Source organism: Fundulus heteroclitus, chromosome 12, assembly GCF_011125445.2.
Source record: "Fundulus heteroclitus isolate FHET01 chromosome 12, MU-UCD_Fhet_4.1, whole genome shotgun sequence".
Classification (NCBI taxonomy): domain Eukaryota; kingdom Metazoa; phylum Chordata; class Actinopteri; order Cyprinodontiformes; family Fundulidae; genus Fundulus; species Fundulus heteroclitus.
In genome coordinates this window covers 36,513,301-36,541,220 of record NC_046372.1, presented here as the reverse complement: position 1 = coordinate 36,541,220, position 27,920 = coordinate 36,513,301, and the positions used below count along the sequence as shown (strand labels likewise).

Here is a 27,920-nt window from a genome sequence, read left to right as displayed (position 1 = left end):
GCATTAAAGCCATTTAACTGTAAGCATCTGTTAAAAGGAGCAGCACATGATAACATTGCCTGCGGGATCCTGGGGTGAGCCTTTTACAGATTGAGGAAAAGGTTTATTTTCCACCCCACCTCAAGGCTGGCGTTTGTATGTAACACCTCTGGAAATAGACCAAGTGGTGTTTCCTCCAGGACCGCTGCTCTGTCGCTCTGTTGTGTGGAATAGAAAATCCTTCTTTTTCTCACTTTCCAGCGTCCTCCAGTGGACCATTTTCACCTCTCCTTTTAACTCAGTAATCCGGCAAAAAGGAACACATCTGTTTCAAGCTCCTCAGTTGTATCATCACTCCCTTTGAACTGCTTGTTCTTTTATTTTCTTACACCTCAAAGCTTTCGTTTCATTATTAGGTAAAAAATCTGGAGGTCAAGCTCTTAAATATTACATCTCACATCCCTGCCAGTGTACTTCTTTTTCTGTTTGACGTGAGCCTGACCTTGGAAATATAATGCCTCAGGGCTGCGAGGACTCTAACCGTTTTGGCAGCGTCTTGCTTGCTGTCCTGCAGATAAATGGAGAGCTGGCATTTTCTGGTCTGGGCTTTGTGCCCGATTAGTTCTGTCGACAATCGGACAGATGGGAGCAACTTTTCTTTCTGTCGGGCACGGTCAATATAAGGCTCATTTTGTTCTCGGAATCTAAATTACTTTCCTCCCTTCCACCTGCAGGCTCACCCCGCCCCAGGGTACGCTGGTTTAAGAATGGCCTGGAGATACATCCGGAACAATCTGAGTTTTCTGTGGCGAGGGACGGCGCTCTTGTAATTAGCGCAGCATCTGCCAGCCACAGCGGTGACTTCAAGTGTGTGGCAACCAATGAAGCGGGCTCAGTAGAGAGGAAGACCAGGCTAAAGGTTAACGGTGAGGACCTATTGACAGCTGCGGACCTGTTTTCTCTTCTGCTTACAACAGACATAGTTACGACACAAATCCCTTTGTTGTGTGTCTTTAGTTCCTCCAGAGATTCAGGATGATGGGCAGCCCCTGAACCTCACCGTCACCTTGAAGCAGCCCCTCACTTTGGGCTGTGATGCTTTTGGCATCCCCTCCCCACTAATAACCTGGACTAAAGATGGCCACACAGTGAGTGTGTCACCTGTATGCCGTTTCCTTTCCATCCTTAGCTGCACAATGCCACCAAGTGGCTGATGTGTCCTTGACGTTGAAAAAGGCAGAGGCTCACAGATCGGATCGCTCTGTGTGTGTGTGTGTGTGTGTGTGCAGGTGGACAACCCTGGCGTGTATCTGCAGAACGGGAACAGACTGCTGAGAATCTACAGGGTTCAGCATGAACATGCAGGTCAATTTGCCTGCACAGCTCAAAACTCAGCTGGAGAGGCAAGGAGACAGTACAACATAATGGTGCAAGGTGAGCTCATTAACCCACTGTCAGAGTATGGTTTCATTTATCTGGTGAAAATGTATATAAAAAAAACAACAATACCTTCCACAATATCCCATGTTAAATTGATATTTCATCCTTCCATTGATGCATGTATGTTAGTAATCTTTACTTTGAGTGAAATATTCTTTATATAAGTACATTTTGAGATTCAACTAATAAAATCCCTTGATAAAGTTTCTAAGATTATTTATTAATCATTGATACATATTGACACAAAATAAATACCTGAATATATATATATATATTTTGTGGGTAATGAATCAGGCTTTCACTTTTTAAATTGAAAAATTTAAATAAATACAGTTTTAAGATATATATATTTTTTATTAATTTTATTCATTGAGATGCACCTGTATATAATTTTATTCCAGCTCCCCCAGTGATTTCAGGAACAACCCGACTGCAGGAGCTAACTGTGGTGCAGGGTCAGGAGGTGGAGTTCCAGTGTCGAGTTAGCGGGCGTCCGGCACCAAGAGTGGAATGGAGCCGAGACGGAGAGTAAGGAGTCAATAGCAGCTGAATGACGACCTTCGGACGCCCTCGAAGGATGGAACGTCACGCTAGTTTGATCAATGATTCCTTTTTCTGTCTCCAGGGTACTGTCCCCTGATGGAGACCCTCACGTGGAGTTTCTGGAAGATGGCCAGGTGCTAAAGGTGAAGGCAGTCAGACTGAGAGACCAGGGCCTTTACCAGTGTCTGGCCAGGAACAACGCAGGAACTCAGATGCGGAAGTTCAAACTTACAGTGCAAGGTGTTTGCTTTTTATTGTACTAAGACCCACAGCAAAAAGAGTCAAAAGTATTCTAAACAGTCAGATTTACACAGCAGAGATTAAGATAAAACGTCCCTCATGTCATCATGAACAATAAACAAACAACACCGGCAGCACATTAATTGCATGAAGCACCTAACGGTTGAATTCATCTACAGAGTATATAATGAATGAATCCACTTCAGTCGTACAGACAGATTCAGATTTAATTAGATTCCGATTGAATCCTAGTTATACAACGTAGCTGAAATATGCCCCCTCTTTCAGGCAAACATGTGGCAACAGTGGAGAAGAATGACTCTCAACAACATAAAAGTACCACTGATCATATTCTACATTACACTAGGGGTTAGTTAAGATATATCTCGTAATAAAACACTGGTAGGGTATCATTATTTTACTTCATAGCCTAGGACCGCTAGTGTATCAGCACATAATTCTGTTTGTGGGAGGCTGTGTGGATTTCTCCGTCACTTTCAGAGTTTGCTCTGTGGTTCAGTGCACTATGCATTTCTTGCCTAGAGGGTCCTTAGTGAATCTGTTCCCATGTGCTTTGCTTTAGATTTACTGATTCGTCTCTTTCCCCAGCTCCTCCCATCATCAAAGGCACAAATGAGACTTCAGAGATGTCAGTGGTTCTGGGTTTCCCCACAGTCCTCTCCTGTAATACTGAGGGCTCACCTACTCCCAGCATCACATGGCTGAAGGATAACCAGCCCATCGTCTCCACCCCTCAGATGACGTACACCTTGGGTGGGCAGGCTCTGCGCCTGGGCTCAGCACAGGGAGACAGCAGTGGCCTTTACACGTGCAGGGCCACAAATCCCGCAGGCACAGCCATAAAGCATTACTCTCTCAGTGTTCTGGGTAAGACATCGTTATATCAGCGACATTTAAAGGACCCAGAGTAAACTGCTGTTGGATAATCAAATATTTTCTGCATCTCGTCAGTCCCACCACAGATAGAAGGAGACTCCTCGTCCTTGACATTTTCTGGTCAGGAAGAGAAAGTGCGGATAAATGGGAGTTTAACTCTGTCCTGCTTGGCCAAAGGCTTCCCTGAACCCAAAGTTCAGTGGTTTAAGGATGGACAGGTTGGTGTGTGGCTGTGGATGTGGATTCAAAGCTAAAAACTCTTGATTTTCACGCTGTGAGCTCTAACCTCTATCGGCCTCTGCTGGTGGTCAGTGTGCATTACAAGGCAGTTAACAGCAGAAAGAGCCCTTTGCACAAACCACCCCCACTCCAGATTTGGTGTGATGAGTAGGCATGTTAATTATAGCAAAAGCATGTCCAGAAAGAATCCAATAATTAAATGTCACGACTTTGACAGTAAAATACAGTTGTTTTTTCTCTCTTTTCTCTCTCTCAACCCCACAACATTAGATCCCATATGTAGACATGCTATTCCTCATTTTACAGTGTGTAGAGATTCTAAAGCGGAAAATAAATTCAGCCTAGTCCGATACATACATACATACATGCATCTATCTATCTATCTATCTATCTATCTATCTATCTATCTATCTATCTATCTATCTATCTATCTATCTATCTATCTATCTATCTATCTATCTATCTATCTATCTATCTATCTATCTATCTATATATATATATATATATATATATATGTATGTATATATATATATTCCCGCCCAGTGAATGCTGGAGATAGGCACCAGCACCCCCCGCGACCCCATGAGGGATAAAGCGGTTCGGAAAATGGATGGATGGATGGATATATATATATATATATATATATATATATATATATATATATATATATATATATATATATATATATATATATATATATATATATATATAAATAAATATATAAATATATATATAAATAAATAAATATATATCTGTCAGATGAATTTCAGGACTCTGGTTGGGCCTCTCCAAAACATATTTATTATTTCCAGCCAGACCAAACATCCTGTAAGTCTGTTAGGCTTATGAACAATTGTGTAATTTCTGTAATTGGACCACATCATCAGCAGCAATCAGCAGGATGTTCCTAGTTCAGTGCCATCCACTACATAACAGTTAATGCATATATGTTTTTATCCGGCAATTACGTAACACTAACATAAAGGCAGCTCCAGTACCAGCAGTATATACATTTAAATAATGAATTGCTTTTAATCTCATCATTCTTCTTAATACTGACTATCTCAAAGAATTATGCAAAATGATTTACAATCTGATGCATGTATATTTGTGTTAAGGTGCTGACCGGAAACTACCAGGCTGGCATTCAGCAGAGTGGTCACCTCCTCCACATAGAGAATGCTAGGCTCGCCCATGAAGGACAATACACTTGTGTGGTGTCCAACTCTGCTGGAGAGGATAAGAGGGACTTTCACATCTCCATCCAAGGTATGCACACAGTTGGTTGGGGCAGGTTTAAACTTCCTGCTGAAACAATCACATTGTTGAGGTAAAACATTTTGTCTGCATTAGTAGAAAGTGAACAGACTCAGTGTGCTGTCTTCTTGTCAGTTCCACCAATCTTCCAGCGGGTGACGAACCGTGAAGCAGCCTGGGGTTTGGGACACGAAGGGGACAATGAGGACAGGGTGGAGAAGCAGGACATTGTCTTGGGTCACTCAGTCAGCCTGTCCTGTGAGAACAATGCCATCCCTCCACCAAAGCTGAGCTGGTACAAGGATGGAAGACAGCTCACGTCTGCAGACGGAGTGATGCTGCAGCCTGGTCAGTGGGAACTCCTTTAACTGTGATCTTGGACTTGTTGTGCATGATTCAAGCCGCTGTAAAAGGGTCATTTGCTCATCCTGCCAGGAGGACAGGTGCTACACATCCCTCGAGTGCAGCAGGAGGACGGCGGAAGGTACACATGTCAAGCCGTGAACGAGGCCGGAGAGGATCACATGCATTTTGAGCTGGAGGTCCTCCGTAAGCACACAACCACGCTTTTTCCTTTGATATTTGTGATAAAATACATGCGTTCACGTTTATCTTTTATTGATTTTTTTCCCTTTCGTAGTTCCTCCTGTTATTATGGGAGCATCACAGGAGTTCATGGAGGAAATGGGAGCAGTGGTGAACAGCACTGTGGTTCTACACTGCGACGCAACCGGGCACCCCGCCCCGGCGATCTCCTGGCTGAGAGACGGGCAGCCGGTGCACACAGACTCCCAGCATCACATCAGCAAGGACGGGACACAACTTCAGGTTTGATGTACTTCACTTGCAGAGTTTTATCAGCCTGTAGACGGGTCCAGCAGGGGATTTCGGACTGAGGAATAACCCAATGATCTCAACCCTTCAGCTTCTTAGTGTGCAGGTTTCCGACATGGCTGACTACCTGTGTGTGGCGGAGAATAAGGTTGGAACAGTTGAGAAGCATTTCAATCTGGCAGTTCAAGGTAAGACATTAAAAGTTTTCACACCCCGTTCAAATGTTTACATTTTCTCATGTTACAACCGCATCTTCATTGTATTTTACTTGGATTACTTGTGAAGTGGAAGGTTAAAGTGGAATACTGATTTACTAATTAGTGAACAACGAGCAACACACCAAACAGGTCAGGGATATTATTAAGCCGTAAAGATGGTCAAAGTGTGGCTAAGTCATAAAACAACATCCTAACATCTAATGATGCACTGTGCAATTAATCTGACCTCCAAATGTGGAAAGGCTGCGCCACAGCTGCAAACCTCTCAACATGGCCGTCCACTTAAACTAAAAAAAAAAAAAAAAAACGAGACATTGTTGAAAGACAGCCATGATAAGTTTCCATTTACAGTTGCCTAAAAACCGCGTAAGAGATACTGCAAATATACGGAAGGAGTTGTTTTAAAGGCATACTATGCAACATTTTTCAGTTAATTAATGTGTTCCATACCGATTTGGATGATTAAATGAGTCATTTCAGGTTGAACAAAGGTTTTCTCGGCCGCCCTGGTGGTCTGTGGGGGAAATACCGCACTTGCAATTGCAAGAGCTCACGGCCCGCACACACAGAAGTCTCGCTTTACGGCGAGAACTCCATGTGTTTTTGCCCTGCCATTCACTATATGCACGCGCGAAAGCAACAACAAAGAACCGCGTGTTAACGTCAAATAAACATGCAAGCATATCGAGTTTTATTATTATTATTATTATTCTTTTTTTTTTTTTTATGTTGGCGAGACGCTACCGTGGCGGCGGCGAGGCGGCCGCGGCGGCCGCGGCTTGGCGAGGCGGTGGCGGTAGCGTCTCGCCAATATAAAAAAAAATAAAATAAAATAATAATAATAATAAAACTGGCGAGGCGGCGGCGGCGGCGGCGGCGGCGGCGGCTTGGCGAGGCCGCCTCGCCAAGATAGCGCTGCGGGAAGCTTGATGTTCATACCTTCACTGTGTTAGTCATTGTTTGTACTGCCGTTTTTTTCCACTTTTCGTTGCGTTCGCCTGTCTGCTAAGCTCAAAACAACCGCGCCTGGCTTGACGGAGAAACCAGAACAGCTGAGCATCTTTACGACAGTGCACTTTTACTTTCGCCCTCTGGGGGGAGCCTCGCTGGAAAATCAACCCCGGTTGCATAGTATAACTTTAATTAGATCAGATCAAAAAATGAAACCTTTTGGCCTGTATACAAAGTACCACGAGGAGTAGAAAACTAACTGAACACATCATTAAACATGGTGGCGGCAGCCTCATGCTGTGGGTACGTTTTTCTTCATCAGGGGCATTTGATGAGAAGGTGGAGCTAAATACAGGGTGATTCTGGAAGAAAACCAGTCAGGGGCTGCAAAGACTGGAGTGGAGCAGAGCTACACAATCAAGCATGGCATCATCCCTAAACATGCAGCCACCGCTACAATGGAACGGTTTACATCACATGATATTAATGTGCTAGCCCAGTCAAAGTCCAGGCCCAAACCCAATAGTGTATTTTTGTCAGGATTGCTAAATTATTCTTCTGACTGAGCTTCAGCTGTTTTGAAAAAAATATATATAGTTTTCAGGTGTGCAATGCTGAGAAAGGATGCCCCACAAACTTTTGAAGATGTCCTTTTCATAAACGGTGCCTCTACAAAGCATTGCCTCCGGGGTGCCAGTATACGCAAGCATGCTTTGCTTTTCATATTTTTATTTGCAGGAAAGAAATCAAAACACCATACATCATCTTTATTTCATTATGCATTCTTCTCTATTAGTATGCAATGTGAAAGTTTGTGGTTGTAACGTGACAAAATGTAAAAAAAAAAAAAAAAAGGTTCCGGGGCATAACTACTTTTGCAATAAACGGTATGCCTCTGAATGCACTAAACTAATGTGATTCTCAGTGCCTCCTAGAATAACCGGTCCCAAAGAAGAGGAGGTGAGTGTGATCGAGGGCCTCATGATGTCGTTGCTGTGTGATGTCCAAGCGTACCCTCCCCCAGAGATCACCTGGACCAGGGATGGGCAGGTTCTCCGTTTTAGCACCACGGTTCACATTCTGCCAGGTCAGCAAGGGGTCAGCTGCTCACATCAATTTTGACATCAGCTACATGATACTGATCCTTTAATCCAATTCTCGCACCGAGATTACATCTATATTTATACGTTTAAACATGCATTAAAGGTGGCCAGATGTTACAGTTGCCTCGGGCGAGACTGGACGACGCAGGTCAATATGTGTGCACGGCCAGCAACTCGGCGGGGCAGGACCAGAAGAGCTTTCTCCTCAGCGTCTACGGTGAGCGAACACCCGATGACCCATCTGCACGTTTCAGATTCATATACAGATGATCAAATCTCGGCACTCTGTCCATGCGATGAAACATGTTTATCTTTAAGCAGCTGTGACTGGCGACAGGTTGGCTTTGAATCACAGCGAGTCTAAATAGATCAAACTTTCCACTGTCTTTAAACAAACAGTCGCGCCCTCCCTGAAACACCCGCATGATGCCGAGGATGACGATGTCACTCCTCAAGTCGGCTCCTCGGTCATCTTGCGCTGTGAAGCCCACGGTGTTCCCGAGCCAGAGGTCACGTGGTACAAGAATGGGCGGCAACTGGCTGCGGGGAACGGGCTGGATATAAATGGACAGCAGCTGGAGATCGTAGGAGTTCAGGTCGGGAGAAATGCATTACGTCACGGGCGTGTCAGGCTGGGAACAAAACAAAATCTTTATAAGGGCATTAAGTGGCTCCGCATGACGTGTTCATCGGATTGTTGATGTTTGTTTGTCTAAATAGCACATACAGGACTGTCTCAGAAAATTAGAATATTGTGATGAAGTTCTTTATTTTCTGTAATGCAATTAAAAAGCATGAAATGTCATACATTCTGGATTCATTACAAATCAACTGAAATATCACAAGCCTTTTATTGTTTTAATATCGCTGATTATGGCTTACAGCTTAAGAAACCCAAATATCCTATCTCAAAATATTAGAATATCGTGAAAAAGTATACTAGTAGGCTATTCAACTAATCACTTGAATCGTCTAATTAACTGGAAACACTGCAGGGTTTCCTGAGCCTTGAAAAACACTCAGCTTGTTTCAGTAAACTAAATCACAAGTATGGTAGTGGTTAAGAGACGACATAAGATTCTCCCAGTAACTGGTGTACTGACCATGGCATTACTGTCCTTGATTGGCCTGCCAATTCCCCTGACCTGAACCCCATAGAGAATTTGTGGGGTATTGTGAAGAAGAAGCTGAAAGACACCAGACCCAACAATGCAAATGAGCTAAAGGCCGCTATTGAAGCATCCTGGGCATCCATAACACCTCAGCAATGCCACAGGCTGATTGCCTCCATGCCACGCCGCATTGATGCAGTAATCTGTGCAAAAGGATTCCCAACTAAGTACTGAGTGCATTAATGGACATTTTCAAATGTTTGATTTTGCTTTGCTGTTATATTTTTTTTGTTTTTACTTGGTCTGAGAAAATATTCTGATATTTTGAGATAGGATCTTTGAGTTTTCTTCAGCTGTACGCCATAATCAGCGATATTAAAACAATAAAAGGCTTGCGATATTTCAGTTGGTTTGTAATGAATCCAGAATGTATGACATTTCATGTTTTTTAATTGCATTACAGAAAATAAAGAACTTCATCACAAGATTCTAATTTTCTGAGACAGTCCTGTATGAGCCAGCAGAGGATTGGATCATCTGGCTGCCTACAGCCTTCCCTAAAAAAATACTAAACTTAATGACAAATACTGTATACACGTAAATATATCTGCAGGGTTCAGGCTTTAAATATAGAGCCTGCAGTTTAATTAATACACAGAGATGGATGGATGGATCATGGAAAAATGGATGGCTCAGATGGTCGGAGCATAGAATAGTGCAGGAAGGGTAGGAAGGAAGGAAGGAAGGAAGGAAGGAAGGAACCTTGTTAAACCCTTTTTTCTTTGCAGACTACAGATGGTGGCATGTACACATGCAAAGTGTCCAATGTGGCTGGACAGGTGGACAGAACATTCAGGCTTACAGTTCATGGTGAGAATCTCTGAACTGTGCATTAACACTTTAAAAGTGTTTAAGAAAAGATTGTGTGTAATATGTAAGGGTTTCCCATTACCTCCCATAGTTCCACCAGTGCTTGATGGGCCACAGCGTGAATCTGTCAACTACACCCTGGGCTCCCATGTTGCCCTGCTGTGCGAGGCCACCGGAGTGCCTGTCCCCAGCATCACTTGGCTGAAAGATGGATCTCCTATAGGTAAGAGCGAGGCGGCGATGGGAGAAATAGGGGAAGCGGGAACTTTCTGTCTGTGACAGCTGAAGTAAGTGGACGTGCTTGCCATCCAGAGAGCAGCCTGCAGTGGCAGTGGTCCGTGCGAGGTAACAGGCTGGAGCTGGGCCCTCTCTCTCTGTCTCATGCTGGGACGTACACCTGTCTGGTAAAGAACAGCCAAGGTCAAACGCAGAAGGACTACACGCTCACAGTGCTAGGTAATCACTTTTTTTCATTTACGTCCTCTGATTTATGCTGACTTTGTGTGAGAGCGAGGAATTAAGGGAGGCATTTTTATGTAATCTGTGCGGCTCCCAGTATCGCCCACCATCCTGAACTCTGACCAAGCATCTGACGTGAGTGCACCCATGGGAGAGGCGCTGACCCTGGACTGCAGAGCTAATGGAGTCCCCGCACCACGCCTCAGCTGGCTGAAAGACGGCGAGCCGTTGGTGGGGTCGGACACCCATCACATCTCGTAAGACCTCCACCGCTCTACAATCTGAGCAATTAGCACTTAAGATGTCTGACGTGATTAAAACCGCTCTATGAAGGTCTCTAAGTATTACAGCATGAATCATGTTACACGATAACAGGCATGTCCAAGGGAAGCACAGACAAATGGGTTTAATTCCACCATGACGGGCTCTATGAGCAGCTGCGCCCCAGCTGTTCTCCTCGTGGTGTGATCATCACAAGCGCATCAGCCGGAGAGAGAAAATCTGTGTTTGTCCGAAAGCCACGAGAAGACGTCATTCAAGACGATGAGAAAAATAACGCTTAGATTCAGAGGTGGAGTAGATTTGACGGGGAGATGTGTGTGAAATCATTACGTCGGTGTGCGTTTGTGTGTGATCCTGCAGGTCGACACCGGGTGGCAGCACACTAACTGTAAGGAAGCTGAGCCCTGAGGATTCTGGGACATACACCTGCTTGGCTGTCAACAATGCTGGCCAGGAGAGCAAAATCTACACACTTGTTGTTTTAGGTTGGTTTTGATCAATTATTTGTCCTTGTTAAAGTTTAAATGTGCTGACACAGGTATTCATTTTGCCCCAATTGGTAAACATGTTATAGAAGCCTTCATAAAATGTGTTTTTATTGCAGTGGGATTATTTCACATTTAAAAGTTTAAAAAGTCCAACCAATAATTTAAATACATTTATTCACTGGTTTAAAAAAATCCCATGTTTAAAAAAATAATAGTGTACAACAAAACCACCGTTTGTACGATTATTGGCACCCCTGCTGTCATCAACTTGTGCACTTAGTCATCATGTATAACATTTTATACGGTTGTACATACAGTATAGCAGCTGACAGGGAGAGACACAGAAAAAACCTTTGGAGGTTTTTGCTGTGGTAAAAACACAACACAGCACCATTTCACGTGCAGTTCCATTTTTAAATACTGAAACCTCTGAGCAAATGAGAAAAAAGCTCCACTCTGTCCCCTCTTCTGTTTCTTCTAATCGGAGGGCCTGTGGGCGGTGGCGACCCTCAGTAGCGGCTGACAGGTAGAGAAAAAGAAGGATAAATAGAAACTATGCAGTTTATTTTACTGTTGTAGATACAAATAACATATCAAAGCATCATTTCACCTGGACTTCCAGGTGAAATGATGCTTTGATATGTTAGTCACTACTGAAGCCAGATTAAACTTCTGTGAGCAAATGAAAAACATAAAAAATGATGCAAACATGAAGTGCAAAGGCAACAAGGAATGAGAAACAATCCCATGTTCAGCCTGTTACATCTGTCTTAGTTAAAAAAGTATTCACTCTTAACAGCAGTGTTTAAGTCTGTGAATCTAAAATAATATAAGGTGTTTACAAGACAGAGAATTTTTGGATTTGATCAATTCCTGCTTATGGATATTTCTGAAGAAAACTAAGCTTGTCATGATCATCTGGGTCAGTTTCCTCTGTAAAGTCAGATCTTTTTGAAGTGTTTGGGTTTTTGCATCAAACAAATAGAAAATGTGAAAACAGAATGAAAATAATGATTTTTCTAACAGCTAATTTTAGGGTGAGTCCTAGTTCTGTATTACACTTCCCATTGTTACAATTCATTCACTGTACTTTGTTTCCTTGTTTTAATCCCTCTTAAAATATGTTGTCTCTTAATTTTCTCAATGGGTAAAACAAAAAAACAACAGACAGACAGGTGCTAGGGATGCAAGTTATCGATTAATAACTTAATCGAAAATTAATTGACCTTATTGACGACTGCCGATTAATTGATAAGCGCCCATTTTCTTTAAAACACTATTTTCTCTTGTATCAAGTGAATATTTCTATAACAGGATGGGCTATTTTTATTTTTTACATTTTTTATTTTTACAATAAGCAATTTTAAAAGAGAGATGTCCTTATATTTTACAGTTTATTGAGCCACATGTATTAAATACTGACTGAATAAACAAAAATTGGAGGTTTCTCATACATTATTAAACTTGGACATATTTATCAAATATAACGAAACAGAGCATTTGCGCTTAGGGCACCCAAATGGCTAGTGTTGCCCCTGCCTGTCCAGGGTGTGCCTCATGACGGACAGAGGTTAGGGGGTGCCATCAATTCTTTTAAAACACATATTTGTTATCCATATGTTTTCCCTCATTGAATAATTGTACTCAAAGGTTGGGTAAAATTTGATTGTACATTTTCCAATTTGAGATTATTCTACCATAATAAAAGATCTATTTTGAATTTCTTTTTTTTTTACCCATTGTTACCATGACTAGCAACATGTTTGTCCACAGCTGTATGAAATAATTTCCTCTAATTTAAGCTTGCATTGGTTTACCATAGTCCCACCATCTATCGCTGGTGAGACCACAGTCCCCAGAGAGGTGCAGGTGACTCAGGACAGCATCGTGACCCTGGAGTGTCACGCGGCCGGAAACCCTCCCCCTCAGATCAGCTGGCTGAAGAACGGGCGTCCACTTCTCCTCTCGCCTCGCACACGCCTCCTCTCTGGTGACTCTTTGCTGAGGTCTGTTTAGATTACGGGAGATATCTTGTAAATAATTAGATTATTAAAGATGAAGTCACTCCTAATGTTCCTCTTTTTGAAATGAAGGATTGCTCCCGTGCAACAATCTGACACTGGGGTATACACATGTGTGGCGCGGAGTCAAGCCGGCCTTGCTGAGCTCAGCTATGATGTGGAAGTCCAAGGTAAAATTCAAACATCTTTTAATTGTCCTTAAGTACAGAACAAATAAATGGGGATCTGAGGAGTGTATTGAGTGTGTGTTCCTGGTCTGCAGTGCCCCCTGGTGTTGATCATGTTGAACCGGTGGAGCCAGTTACAGTAGTCCAGGGATCCTTAGTGACTTTAACCTGTGAGGCACACGGGTTTCCCCTTCCCACACTGACCTGGATGAAGGATGGACAGCCGCTGTCTTTACACAGAAACCTGCTGCTGGATGGACAGGAGACGCGGCTTCAGCTGCCTGATGTGACTCGTTCAGATGAAGGCCTTTACAGCTGCGTGGCCAGCAACCAGGCAGGGAGCAGCACCAAAAGCTTTAACCTCACTGTGCTTGGTAGTATTTATTTTCCTCTTCATCTTAAGGTCATACTGTAAAGTTCAAGAAACAATGAAGCAAAACCTTCTCTGCTGTGATCCAGAGCCTCCAACGATTTCCGGCTCCAGCTCTCCAGAAGAGCTGACCATACCAGTGAACAGTCCCCTTGAGCTGGAGTGCTCTGCTGTGGGAGTCCCACCGCCCACCATCAGCTGGCTGAAGGACGGTCGTCCTTTGGAGGGAGCTGACATCGTTCAGGAGAACGGACACGTTGTCCGGATCAGCAAAGTTCAGGTACGCAGCGCCCTGCAAAATAACTCATTGTACTTTTTTTCTGTTACAACCAAAACCTTTGCTGTATTTATTGTGAATTTATGAGCATAATAGTGATACACAATGTAAACAATTCATGGTTTTCAAATGTTTAACAACAGAAAAAGTAAAGGTGTCCGTATGCCACTGATTTGTAGAACCATTTTTTTTTTAAATGCAATTACATCTGTGAATCTGTGCTTTGCACCTTAAAGACAAATTATTTTTGTCCAATCTCCTTTGCAAAACAACTCAGGCTCCATAAGATTGGATGGTGTGTTTCTCCCGAGAGCAATTTCTAACACATTTATATACTTTGTTCATTTTAGCTCAGGCAGCATGTTTTGGGTTGTTGTCCTGCTGCTCTTATCATCCCATGAACTGTTAACAGATGTAACTACTGATGATAAACCTCACATCACCATAATGCTGCCACCACCATGTTACATCATGGGGACAGTAGGTTTTTGTGTGGTTGAAGCGCACTGTAGGGCAAAAACATTATTTTTGGCCTGATGTTTGTCACATGTTTGTTGTGGCTTAAACTTTATACTGCCCTTCTTATGGCTGTCTTTCAACTACTGCTTTCTTCTTCCCACTCTTACCTAAAGATCAGGTTTCTGGCCTGCACAATAGTTGTTCTGGCAGCAGATTCTTCCACCTGAGCTGTGGATCGTGGCAGCTCCTACACAGTTATCATAAGACTTTTGGCTGCTGCTTTGATTTATATTATTCCTACACAGTCCAGTCATTTTGTTTGCAATTTTGCCAGAACTTTTTTATTTTCAAACAATAAACTAAATAGACAGGTTTGAGGATTTTTTTTTAAAAGCCCAATCTTGGATATAACTTCTCCACAACTTTCTTTCTGTTAGAGAAGAGAGGAAGTTGTGGAGAAGTTATATCCAGAAAGTGTCTGCTATGTTCTCTGGTCTTCATAATGCTGCTTGCTCTCATTAGTTATCTAAAAAACATCCAAGGATCTCACAGAACAGCTGGAGATGCTGACTCAGGTGGATTCTGTGTACAATTTAGACGACATCTTGGATGAAAACTGTTTGCGCTAGATTTGTTTTGGGCATATCAGAGTAAAGGAGGCTGAAAACAAATCACACATCACAGTTTTCTGTTTTGTATTTTTTTTTTTTAAATAAGGATGCACGATATATCGGCATTAACATCGGTGTTAGTCAATGTTAATCATTTTATAGCATATCAGTATCTGCCCGATAAGTAAAACTAGGCCGTTATTAACGACCGATATTTATTTCCGTCTATTTGCCCTTTGTGTTTTTCATAAGGGGGAGGGGATGGGGTTGGCCATGAGTGTTTTTTTTTAAATGAAGCAGATAAAAAAGCAGTGTTTAAGCCTAGACAATAACATATTCAAAAATACATTTAGCAAAGTTTTCAGTCAGTATCCTTTTACAAATATGCAGACCTTTGTGTTGGCCTATCACATAAAATCCCAACAAAATCAATTTAAGTTTCAATTTTCATAGATATTGTGGTAATATGTAAGAAAATATAAACACAGTGAAGATTCATTAATAATGTTAGAAGACATTGTATTACAGCTTGATTAGCTCACCCTAACAGTTGAATCTAAACTGCATGAAGGAAAAGATGCCCCTGATGATTTGTCTAATTGTTTCAAAAAATATGTTTTTCACATGGTCAAATAAAAAACACCTGAGTACTTATCTAAATACAAAGAATAGTGATAATAAATGGATGTCATAATATAGATAGCACCAACCTAGGTGAAAAGCAGATTGCTCTGCCAGAAGCATTCAGGCTGATGAACGTTCTCTCTTTTTTTAAAGGTCGAGGATGAAGGTCTCTACACCTGCTTGGCAAGCAGCCTAGCTGGAGAGGATGGAAAAGGCCACTGGGTTAGAGTCCAAGGTGACACAAGCTACTCTTTCTAAATCATTGACATTAGAAAAATTCATTATATGCTCGATTTGATTTCCTATTTACAACTAAGCCGTAATGAATAAAGCTCTAAAACATACTTACCATAGAGTTATGTTGTTTGCTGCTACACTACGCAAAAAATACACTGTGAGATAATTTATATTTTTGATTGATGACACAGGTTTTATTTGTAAAAGTCTTAACATGCACCATTTATTCCACCTCCTGTGCTGTGCTTTAGTAAATTGAGGCTTTCATAAATGTAAATAACTGTTAATATTAATGCAGTAAGTAAAACTTCTAAACGCACAATCATCAACCTTCTTCTTGTCTCCACTAATCTGTGACTGAACAGCATGTATGGTGACATTTCTACTGTTCAGGTAAGGTGTATGGGTCTGTGTTCAGGCTGGTGGTTGTGTGGTACATTCTTACCTTTCTCCAGCTGGGTATGACAGGTGGATAGCAGCACAACTGTTTGCCATCTCTACCGAATTAGAGGAGTATCTAAGAAGCCAGAAGACGGAAGGAAGGCGTCAGAGCATTAGCTCTCCCTGAGCGATAACCTTTCCCGTCCGGAACCTGGCCTGGGTCGTTCTCACGTCAACTCCTGAGAAGATCCTCCATTCTTGTTCCAGTTCCAAATCCTAAGAGCCTTTCTGACACTTCTGGTGACCTCTGCTCCTCTGGCTCCACTGGCGTCCCGAGTAATCCATCTGATCACGAAACCTGTCCACCCTCCAACGCTCTCCACCGCTGAGCCGTCCACCACATTCAACCCACAACTGACTGTGAGGAGCGACAGAGGTGCCTCACAGCCAAACTCTGCCTTTACTGCATACTCCATTTCAGGTTTAATCGTCTTACGAGGCCAAAAGACAATGTCCACCAGTAATTCTGGGGGTCCTGGTGGGTGCTGTTCATGATAGTGAAATACCTCAGTTCCTGTTGAAAACAACTGTAGTCACCAACAATCTATATTTTGTAACCTTATCCGCTTGTTGATTCCGGTTCTGAACAAAATCTTATTGGCCCTCACTTGGCATCCAAATTAAATATTCCAACCATTACATTCCCATCAGCCATCAAAGTAGCTGCCCTTAACGGCAACCAGCTTCTTACTGTCACCCATAAAACAGAGCCACTTCATCTCATCGTGTCAGGCAATCACCATGAGCAGATTGTGTTTCTTGTTTTTCCCACTTAAGAGTTCGACGTTGTCCTAGAATACCCCTGGATGGCCACCCACAATCCACACATTAACTGGAGAGATTTCCACATAGAATCATGAAGCCCTTTTTGCTTAGCCACCTGCCCCATCTCCTAGTTCCTCCACTCCACCTTGTTTCACCACTACCCCTCACCTGTCCAAGGTTCCCTACAAGTACCATGACCTTCATAAGATATTTAGAAAAGATTTTGCCGTTTATCTTCCCCCTTACCATCCATAGGACTGTGCCATTGACCTTCTCCCTGGTGCTCCACTTCCATCAGGCCACCTGTGTAGAAACAGTTCATATTGGAAGTTGATGCCTCGGACACCAGTATGGGAGCCATCATGTCTCAAAGTTCCAAAACCACCATTGAGCTTCACCCCTGTGCCTTCTTCTACTGCCAGTTCACTCCTCCTGAGAGGAATTAGGATGTTGGCGACCAGGGGCTTCTGGTCAGCAAGCTCGCCTTGTAGGACTAGAGGTATTAATTGGAGGACAACCCATATTCATTTGGACAGACCATAAGAATTTGGCCTATCAGTCAGTGAAAACACTCAACCCCCAAAAATCTTGCTGGTCACTCTTCTTTTCCCAGTTTAATTTCTCCATCACCTACTGTCCCAAATCCAAAAACGTCAAACCTGACACGTTGTCCTGACAATTCTCCCCTACTGAAGAGAACCAGCAGCCAACCACCATCCTTCAATCTTCCTGTGTTATCGGAGTATCCAGCAGGCTCTCATTGACGAGCCAGATTCTGGGGGAAGATCTCCCGGGCATAGCTATGTTCCCACATCCATCAGAGCCTGTGTCATTCAGTGGGCACATTGTTCCAAGTTCTCGGGTCATCCTGGTACCAGCTGCTCCATTGGCCTCATTCGTATGTACCTCTGGTGGCCATCCCTAAACAAAGATGTTATCAAATTTGTTGTTGCCTATGCCGCCCACACCAAACACAAGAACACCAAAAAATTGCAACTTGCAACTTCTTGCCACTCCCAACCGACCTTTGTCCCACATCGCCCTAGACCTCATCACAGGTCTCCCTCCATCTAAGAAAAAGACGGTCAAACTAACCATCATCGACAGGTTTTTAAAATCATGTAATGTCTTTAGTCTCGCCAAACTCCCATCTTGACAGTCCTGCTGCTGTATAACTACGTTTTCCGAATTACATGGCAAACCTTCTAAAATGGTTTGGTGGGACTTCTGCTGTAGTAAAGGTCAACCTCTCATCCATCATTCCATCATCAAACTAACGGCCATTGTGAGCGGAAGAAACAGGAACTCAAGAACATTCTCTGTTTTCTCTGTGAGAACTGTCCAACTTCCTGGAGTCAACATCTTGCCTGGGTAGAGTACGCTCACAACAGTCACATCTCCACCGCCACCAGAAGATCCCCCTTTGAGGCCCCCTTGGGGTATCAACCTAACCTCCTGCCATTGTCCTTTCTTGATACCATCTTTGACCTCTGTCAAGAGTCACCTTAAGGCCTGTAAAATGATCTGGGACGAGAATAAGGCAGCTCTGGATAGAACTGCCACCCAGAACAAGAAATACGCTGATAGGAAGAGGATCCCATCTCCCACATACCAACCCGGTCGAGAGGTGTGGCTATCCTCTAAGACCTTCTCTCTTAAGGTGTATTCCACAAAGTTGGCACCCAGGTTTTTAGCCCCGTTCAACATAGACTCCACCATTAACTTAAACTCCCTGACCATCCACATCTTCCAGAACAAGCCTGTCTTATCCAGTTCCTTGTGGAATGACTCTCCGTCATCCCACTACAGAAACCTCCAATAAAGAACTCTTTTCTGCCTGTCCCCATGTTTATTGCTTCAGGGTCAAAATGGAAAACATGAATGTGACACTTCATCCTTTTTTCCATAGATTGTATTAGTTAGGCAGTTACTTCTGGCAGTTAGAACACATCAGTTTTAAATATGCCTTCACCTGTGTGTTTGTTTGTTTTTGTTGTTCCACACCTTGATCATCTCTGAGGCTATACTGAGTTCACCATTCACCAGGGGACTTTTTTCTTTAAATGATTAATTTTTGTAAAAGCCATTTGTATTTGAATTTTAGTCCCACCGACACTCCTTGGCTCTGGTGACGTGAAGACGGTGACCGTGCCATTTAAAGGACACCTGACCTTAGAGTGTCTGGCGGACAGTAACCCCCCTCCAGATATAGAGTGGTACAAGGATGACGCCAAGCTGCAGGTACAGAGTTGAACAGTTTAAACCTGAACAGTTATATAATACTGAACTCGTCTGACTCTCACTTTGCCTTTTCCTTGTCTCTTCCTGTTACATCAGCTTGGGGGTCGTATCCAGCGGCTGGCGGGAGGTCAGTACCTGGAGATTCAGGAGGTGAAGCCTGAGGACAGCGGCCAATACAGCTGTGTAGTTACGAACATGGCTGGAAGCAAGAGTCTCTTCTTCACAGTGGAGATTCTCTGTAAGTCTAACAAAAGATGTTGAAACATGTTTTATTCTAAAAATGTATATATCACACAACTAAAAAGTTCTTACATTTATCCTCATTTAATTTCAAATACTATTTAAGTATACACTAAGTTTGTCTGTTCTTCATAAGTGTGCATTAAGGGGATATCCTAACACATTAGGGACATCTTTAGGTGCTTTTGTTTTTTCACTGGTTTCATTATATTATTTAGTCAGTGTGTAAGCATGCCATGTCAAACTATTCAAACCATTTGAATAGTTCCACTCTTTCAATCAAAAACCTCCTTGGACTGTAATCACAGCAGAAACTCCTTTAGCACATGTCTCTATCAGCTCTGAACATCTAGAAACTAAAATCTTTGCCAATAGTTTTTTTGGGAAATAGCTCAAGCTCAGTCAGATTGGATGGAGATGATCTGTAAACAGAGATGTTATAGACTTGGCACACTTAGTTTGAGTTAGGTCTGGACTTTTAGGAGACTATTTTATTACGTAAATGTGCTTTGATCTTTGTAGGAATGGCTGTATGTTTAGGGTCATTGCCTGCTGGAAGGTGAAGCTCCTTTCCACCCGCAGCTGCTTGGCAGCCTCTAAGCATTTTGTTCCCTATGATTCCCTATAATTAGCTCCATACATCTTACCATTAATTCGAGATATTCCTATCCTTAATGAAGACATGCATCCCCAAAACATGGTGGGAATGGGGTATTTGTACTATTTTCTATCAAAAATTGCTTTCTATCAGCCATGCTTCCATAAAGACCAGATTTAGGGAGGGCAGGGTAAATACTTGCTGTCATGTATATTTCTTAAGAGTTACCAAGGTCCTCTCTGCTGCCTCTCTGATTAATGCTCTCCATGCCCAGCCTGTTTATAGGCTGTGGGTGGTCATGTCTTAATTGGCGATCTCTGTTTTCAGATCCTCCTTCAAACCTCTCTGCAACTTTTCAGCTTTGTTCACTAGCATTCTCTACAAGGCTTGTTGTATTTAAACTGAGATTAAATTGCCCACGTGTGAACTTTATTTACTATTTCGATGTTTTGAGTGTCAGAGTAAAGAGGTCCGTTTATAATTATCCACCATGATTCTCAGATTTGTAATTAACTTATTTGCAAGATGAAGGTTAAAAATACTTAACATTTTCCTTCTGCTTCACGGTTAGGTTCTCCCATAAGATCTATAAAAAATAAAGTTTGTTGTTTTAAGGTGATAAATTTGCAAAGCTTTATTTGCAATCCAAATCCCAACATGATTTAGTTTTTTACATTGTTCTTTAAAATTCAATTGTATGCTTTTACACACTTGACTTTTTTGTGTTTCTGGCTGGTCTATCCATACATCCATTTTCTATCATGTCTATCTCTTATGGGGTTGCGAGGGGTGCTGGTGCCTATCCCCAGCTGTTAATTGGTGAGAGGTGGGGTACACCCTGGACAGGTTGCCAATCTATTGCAGGGCAACACAGAGACAAACAACCATTGTCACACCTAGAGACAATTTACAGAGGCCAATTAACCGGACAGTCATGTTTTTCGGACTGTGGGAGGAAGCCAGAGTACATGGAGAGAACCCACGCATGCACAGGGAGAACATGCAAACTCCATGCAGAAAGACTCAGAGGATGGGTGGGACTTGAACCCTGGACCTTCTTGCTGCATGGAAACAGTGCTACCCACTACGCCACTGTGGAGCCCCCTGGCTGCTCTAATGTTTATTAAATCTGTGTTGCTTTTTCCGGAGCTATGTTAAATTATGTCTCTAGGTTTCAAAATTGCTTAGAATAAATAGATCTTTATCTGTTATTCTAATCTGTGTAGTTATGCACTGTAATTTTTGGCAGTCTTTTCAATCTGCTAAAAATTTGATTTTTTTCTTCTTTTTTGTGTCCCTTTTTTGTTTTTTCATTCCTAATGCATTTTAGAAAAGCTTGTTTAATGCTCTTCTGGGAATCTAAGTATGTTAAGCTATACCTGCTCGTCTCTATTTTCAGTACCACCAGTAATAAAGGAAAGCAGCTCCTTGGTAACAGTTCACATTGGCCAGGATGTGGTGTTACCTTGTGAAGTTGAAGGTGACTCCTTGCCTGCGGTAATATGGAGGAAAGATGGCTTCCCTGTGCCTAAGGATAACAATAAGTATGTTCTAAGATAACTAGGCAAGACATTTGTCACTTGCTGCAGCTTCAGATTCACTTATTGTAGATTATTTAAAGTATGACATCTTTTTGACTGATCACTTTTTAATTGCGTGTTATTTCAGGTACACAGTGATGTCTGAGGGCTCCCTGCGTTTACGTGAGGCTCAACTGAATGATGCTGGACGCTACTACTGCACAGTGTCCAACCAGGCTGGCTCAGATCACCGTGCAATGGATCTCCGAGTTTTTGGTAAATACCTCATGTAGTTTTTATTATTATTATTAAGCTGTCTCTGTAACTTATAGTCCATACATATATAAAAGTAGAACAGTCCTGTAAGGAAAAAAGTATTGGTCCATCTAATGTAAAGCATTTCTGTCTCTTCTTAGTGGGCCCTTCTATCAGTCCTGGTCCACTCAACGTGACGGTAACCACTGGAAGTAGAGCTGTGCTTAATTGTGAGACCACTGGTATACCACCGCCAAAAATATCCTGGAAGAGGAATGGTACTCCACTTGTCATTAACCAGCAGCCTGGTGCATATAGGTAAATACAAAGCTGTGGATGTATTCACTTCTAATACGACTAAAAAATGCAACATCACTCACTGGGTGGCGTCACATAAACTTGTTCTACCTTCGTACCCTTTCAACCCAGGTTACTGTCATCTGGGTCTCTTGTTCTTTTGTCACCATCCAATGAGGATGGAGGCTATTTCGAGTGCACGGCGGTCAACGATGCCGGAGAGGAGCGCAGGGTGATCAAAGTCATCCTCCAAGGTAATACTATTGAGTATTGAACCACAGCCAAATTGGTGCCTCAGACCTTTGAGTGCTTGACTTCTGTATTCCTCTTTAGTCCCACCTTCTATCGAGGATGATCTCACAGCAGTGACAGCTGTGAAAATGTCCCCTGTGGTGTTGCCTTGTCATGCTCAAGGACAGCCTCAGCCCACCGTGACCTGGACGAAGGGCGGAGCCAAACTGGGCACCCGGGGAGGAAGTTATCGTGTTCTTCCTACTGGTAAGACAACTGGTTTGGGTAGCTCCTCAGCATGGCCACCATTATATTCCCACACTATGATAGGTGATTTTAAATAAAAAAAAATCAAACATTATAACATGATCTAATTGTTTTTATTTGGAACAAAGAAACAAAGTCCTTCTGCTGATGAAGCAATTATTTCTGAATAGTTATAATAATATTGATATGACTGTAATTACACCAATAAATATATGTTATGGATAATATTATTGCAGTGATAATAATGTGCCTCAACATTGACTTATTAGTTTTATTCTGATATATACTTAAGTAAAATTGTAGTAGACATTTTTTTTCAATTGTTTATTGCACAAAATAGTACTAAACCTTTTTGTTGTTCTGCTATTTATAGAGTAACACAACTATAACAAGCTCAGGGTAGCTTGTTAATTAGTCTGGCTTGCAGGGGTTTGCTTGTAGTTTTATACTAGCCTCAATGATAGTGATAACTTCCCATATTTTTTCAGCCAGCTGACCAGCAGTGTGCCGTATGTGTAGAGGGCAAGCGGTGTTACTCAATGCTCTATATAGCAGAAAACTGTCACTTCCTCTGTTTTTTCTCTAATAGGAATTCAAACCACAGTAATACATTGAGCCTGGTTCTGCTAGAGGTTTCTTCCTGTTAAAGGGGAGTTTTCCTCTCCACTGTCGCTACATGCGTTATGATGGATTGCTGCAAGTCAATGACTCAATGCAATCTGCTGGCTTTCCTTTGATGGAAAACGTTTAACCAATCTGTCTGTATGATTTGATTTTCTAGCATCGCTCTAAAGTGCTTTGAGATGACATGTTGTGAATCGTCGCTATATAACTAAACTGGAATAGAATTGAATTAACAGTGTGTTGTAAAATTCAAGCTGTTTTGAAACTGTAACTTTTTAAGGTCATAGTATGTCTTAATACCAGTAATAGGTCCATGCCTGTTCTTCAGGTCTTATTGCTCTTTACATTGTAAATCCTGTTGGACTGAAATAACGTCCCTTCAGATTTAAACAGTTATTTTTTTCTTTGCACAAACGCAATGTTACAAATGAGCATTTTGGTCATGTTGATGCAGGGGTGCTGGAGATAACTGCTGCTCTGCCGAGTCATGCTGGCAGATACACATGCTCAGCCCGAAACCCAGCTGGAGTGGCTCACAAGCACATCTCCCTGACCGTACAAGGTAGGCTCTAACGGACCTGAGTTCAGTCACTGGGTGAAAAAATTAGTAATCTTGTCATCTATCATGTGCCCTGTGAAATAAAAAACTGTGTCCGTTTTCACGTTCCTAGAACCACCGGAGATCAGGCCGATGCCAGAGGAAGTACAGGTACTGTTGAAACATGGAACTGTTCTTCCTTGTGACGTTCAAGGATTCCCCAGACCAACAATCACCTGGCAGAGAGAAGGGGTCCCTATAGCCGCTGGTAACGACAATATGAGCATTTTTATCAAAGTCAACTGTAATGGACAGTTTGTACTGATAACTTTTAGAGTCAATCAACATTATTGTGACATGTTTACTGCTGGGATAATGGCACTGTCATATACCTCACATGATCATTACTTATTCTGATGTTATTGATCACGCCCATGTGACTGCTACAGGTCACAGGCTGGCTGTGCTCTCAAATGGAGCTCTGAAGTTCTCTCGCGTGACTCTTGGAGATGCTGGGACCTACCAGTGCCTGGCAAAGAACGAGGCCGGGGTATCTGTAGCTAGAACCAGACTGGTTCTTCTAGGTAAAATGAGCTTCATTCTGTATTAAGGTTAACAGTTTCTGCATCAATGCTTTGTTGTCACAATAGATTAGCCGTACATTTCACTCTGTATTACTAAAAAGTTATTTTAAGCACTTATGATACATTTATGACTGAATTTGAATTTGCTCTCCTGCTTTTTACCCAGTTCCACCTGTGCTGAGTGTGCCTCGAGTTGACTACACTGCTGTCTTAGGCCAGCCAGTCAGTCTGGAGTGTTTGGCTGATGGTCAGCCTCACCCTGAAGTTACCTGGCAAAAAGACAGGAGGCCTGTGGTTGACGGTACCCATATACGTATCTTTGCCAATGGAACTCTGGCAATTATTTCCACACAGCGGAGCGATGCAGGAATCTACACGTGTACAGCTAAAAACCTGGCTGGCAGAACTAGCCTTGAGTTGAGGCTAACTGTTCAAGGTGAAAAAGGGGCTTTGTTGAACTCCACCTCATGTTGTGTATGACGTATAACACATTCACGTGACTCGTGTCATTGCATTTCAGTTCCACCCATGATTCCGCCGGCACAGACAGAGCTGTCAGTCATTCAGGGGTTTCAGGCTCTACTACCTTGTGCAGCTCAGGGCTTCCCAGAACCCAGAGTGTCATGGGAGAAGGATGGTGCTGTTGTCCCAAACCTTCATGGAAAATTCACCATCCTACGATCCGGAGAGCTGATTATCGAGAGGGTGGAGGTCAGACTTGGGTTCATGCTGTTTGTACTGTTCACTAGAGATGCACTGAGAAATCTGCCGTTGATCGGCTCGGTCGGCCCTGACCAGTTGACTGGAAAGTGAAAAATACAAACTTCTTTCCAATCAGGCAACAAGCCTGAGTGTCAAAGTTAGCTGTTTTATTATCAGTAAGTTTGGTGGGGGGGGGGTCAGAGGTGGCAGAGAGGTGTATACTACTATACAGTCTATACAATATTTCATGGCCTACATAACAAGTCAAAAGTTTAGACTCACCTCTGTCATTCAATGGCTTTTCCCTATTTTTAGGACTTTCTGCATTGCGATTTACATAGTGAAGACATCAAAATAATGACTCACAAATATATAGAATTATGTAGACAAAATTGTGAAATAACTCAAAACGTCTCTCATATATTTTAGCTTTGTCCAACCCCACCATCCCACCTCCCTTTTTTGGGAGATCACTGCTTTGGTCAATCTTGGCTTGCTGTTGATGAGTTTCATGAGTTTAGCCACCTGAAATGGTTTTCCAACTGTAGTAATAAAAATAGTAATAAAAATAAAGACAAACCATTGAATGAGAAGGTGAATCCAATCTTTTACTGGTGGTGTATCTGTGGTTTGTTCAGGCAAAGATTGGCTCTTTTAGCAGATAACAAGGAGGCGGAATTTGTTACCACAAAGTTACTCTGTTTCATTCTGACCTTTCTAGCTCTCTCAGACATGAAAATGTCATTAAAGGGTCTGGAGGAGTCCATTTATTGATTGAGAAGGGGGATAGTAAACCGGGCTCTGCAGAGTTCATCTGAGGGTCGGTATTTTCTAGGAATACACAGAGAGTGCTGTTTTCTAGTAGTGTCAACCAACCAAAGCACTTATACACACATCATAATCACCCAGTTATTCTCCTAACATTCATACATTGATATACAGATAAGGCTATAGGTGAGGTGCCTATAGTCCAAGGCAGCATCAATACCTGATTCAGGAAGCAGGACTCACAACCTTCTGATTACCTCTGCTCCTAACAGGAATTATAAATCATTGTTTACGGCAAGAAGGCTAGAAAGATCTATATTTTCAGTCCTATATCATAGCTGATAAAGATATATCAAGATCGGCTAAAGCAAATCTCTTTGAAAGCTTTCCCAAGCGCTTCAGACCTGCAACAAAATGCTGATCGGTGCATCTCTACTGACAACTGCTTAATAATGCACATGTGGTTCGAGCCGCTTGCAGGGGAATCCGTTTTGACAGTTTTCTCTGCGCAGGCGGAAGATGCTGGTACATTCACCTGCGTGGCCACAAACCCTGTGGGCTCAGTGAGACGAGACGTCCACCTGTCCATTAACACCAGGCCTGTCTTTAAAGAGCTGCCAGGTGATGTAACCCTGAACAAGGGGCAGAGTCTGGCCTTATACTGCCACGCTCAGGGAACACCTGCTCCCACAGTCTCCTGGACTATTAACAACAATCCCTACAAAGGTACTCAGTTCGAGTGCAGCACGGTGGAGTGTGCTCCTCTGTGATGGATAGTTGTTTTTGGTTTATGATGCTGTTTTGGGTTCTAACTCCATCCAAACTGTTTCAGGGGCCATTATAGATGAGGCAGGGAGGAGCTCAGTCCTCACTGAGAATGTGACTTTGAATGACGCTGGGACCTACGTGTGCTTAGCAGAGAACAGCGTGGGCTCCATCAGAGCGCTCTCATTTGTCCGTGTCCGAGGTGAGGTTTTAAACGGTTATTTCCATATATGCGGATAAACCATGCTGTACTCATCTCCTGTGTTAATGATTTATTCTGTGCCCCTTCAGAGCCTCCAGTGTTAAAGGGTGAAGCCCACACATCTCAGACAGTTGTCCAGGGGGGCGCTGCAATGCTCGACTGTCCAGTTCACGGAGACCCCAGCCCCATCCTCCGCTGGCTTCGAAACGGGACGCCCTTACACCGCCTCCCCCGAATGAAAACGTTCCACAACGGGTCTTTGCTCATTTACAGCATCACTGTAAATCCTTTCTGCTTTTTGCATATCATATCATAACTAGTGTTGCGCCGATGCCATTCTTTGGCCCCGATACCGATACCCGATACCTGGCTGTGCAGTATCGGCCGATACCGATACCATACCGATACCATTACTTTGAAATTTTTGTGTGTGTGTATATATGAAGAACAGCATACTACTTGGATGTAAAATAATTGCTATCATGGCTTTGTCAAGCTGCTACCTTATTAAAGCAGGAAAAAGACTAATACAAAGTGAATCCAGTAGAACTAGTGAGTGTCGGGAGAGAGAAGGCTGTGTTCAAGTGACATACAGACATCAAAATGGTATCTGTGACCTATTTGTTGGTACTCACCGATACCGATACCACCATTTTAGTGTGGTATCGGCACCCTGGCCGATACTGGTATCGGTATCGGTGCAACTCTAATCATGACATATCCATTTTGATAACCGTTGTAACTTAAGTTTGAATAATTAGGCCTTCCTATATATATATATAAAAAAACAACTGCAAAAAAGTTTTGCATCATTTATCCAATTCAGGCTTCATTTGAAGTCCCCTTGGGTGTAGGGACAGTTTGTGACTGCCCCTCGGTGTCCCTGCTTCCATCCAAATCAGATTCAGTTCAGCCACAGAGGCTAACAGCATTAGCCACAGAGCGAAGTGAAGAAGAGGGCGCTAAATGTTGCCAGACTCGCCCCGCCTTCGTTCATCTATAACCTCGTTATGGTCTGTAGCTGAGGCTGTAATTGAACAGCCTGCAGCTGAGACTCTCACAGATGGATGACTGTCCTTCCCACGGTGGTCTCTAATGTTAAATTTTCCCCCTCCCTGGACCAACCCTGTCTGCCATGACAGTTTTATGGAAGAAAATCAGCTGCTTCTCTGAACATGTTAACTTTTCGATGCTACGTTTTCT

General features: G+C 42.7%; 1 protein-coding gene across 1 annotated transcript in view; it reads left to right on the top strand.

The window, feature by feature from the left end:
• The window catches only part of hmcn2 (hemicentin 2), an 82,479-nt gene that overhangs the window by 42,235 nt on the left and 12,324 nt on the right, over positions 1–27,920 (top strand). The window contains exons 26-65 of the mRNA XM_012866286.3: positions 714–905; positions 997–1,127; positions 1,269–1,413; positions 1,821–1,947; positions 2,045–2,202; positions 2,812–3,090; positions 3,175–3,317; positions 4,458–4,608; positions 4,732–4,944; positions 5,032–5,145; positions 5,237–5,424; positions 5,522–5,618; positions 7,525–7,686; positions 7,806–7,919; positions 8,102–8,298; positions 9,603–9,684; positions 9,776–9,907; positions 9,997–10,140; positions 10,241–10,400; positions 10,786–10,910; positions 12,736–12,919; positions 13,007–13,104; positions 13,197–13,475; positions 13,561–13,751; positions 15,596–15,677; positions 18,990–19,126; positions 19,223–19,364; positions 21,364–21,508; positions 21,633–21,760; positions 21,901–22,057; positions 22,169–22,290; positions 22,370–22,534; positions 23,613–23,720; positions 23,830–23,964; positions 24,146–24,280; positions 24,447–24,716; positions 24,801–24,991; positions 26,263–26,476; positions 26,583–26,717; positions 26,807–26,997. Of these exons, the coding sequence (XP_012721740.2) occupies positions 714–905; positions 997–1,127; positions 1,269–1,413; positions 1,821–1,947; positions 2,045–2,202; positions 2,812–3,090; positions 3,175–3,317; positions 4,458–4,608; positions 4,732–4,944; positions 5,032–5,145; positions 5,237–5,424; positions 5,522–5,618; positions 7,525–7,686; positions 7,806–7,919; positions 8,102–8,298; positions 9,603–9,684; positions 9,776–9,907; positions 9,997–10,140; positions 10,241–10,400; positions 10,786–10,910; positions 12,736–12,919; positions 13,007–13,104; positions 13,197–13,475; positions 13,561–13,751; positions 15,596–15,677; positions 18,990–19,126; positions 19,223–19,364; positions 21,364–21,508; positions 21,633–21,760; positions 21,901–22,057; positions 22,169–22,290; positions 22,370–22,534; positions 23,613–23,720; positions 23,830–23,964; positions 24,146–24,280; positions 24,447–24,716; positions 24,801–24,991; positions 26,263–26,476; positions 26,583–26,717; positions 26,807–26,997 (6,263 nt within the window). The remainder of the gene's footprint in view (positions 1–713; positions 906–996; positions 1,128–1,268; positions 1,414–1,820; positions 1,948–2,044; positions 2,203–2,811; positions 3,091–3,174; positions 3,318–4,457; positions 4,609–4,731; positions 4,945–5,031; positions 5,146–5,236; positions 5,425–5,521; positions 5,619–7,524; positions 7,687–7,805; positions 7,920–8,101; positions 8,299–9,602; positions 9,685–9,775; positions 9,908–9,996; positions 10,141–10,240; positions 10,401–10,785; positions 10,911–12,735; positions 12,920–13,006; positions 13,105–13,196; positions 13,476–13,560; positions 13,752–15,595; positions 15,678–18,989; positions 19,127–19,222; positions 19,365–21,363; positions 21,509–21,632; positions 21,761–21,900; positions 22,058–22,168; positions 22,291–22,369; positions 22,535–23,612; positions 23,721–23,829; positions 23,965–24,145; positions 24,281–24,446; positions 24,717–24,800; positions 24,992–26,262; positions 26,477–26,582; positions 26,718–26,806; positions 26,998–27,920) is intronic.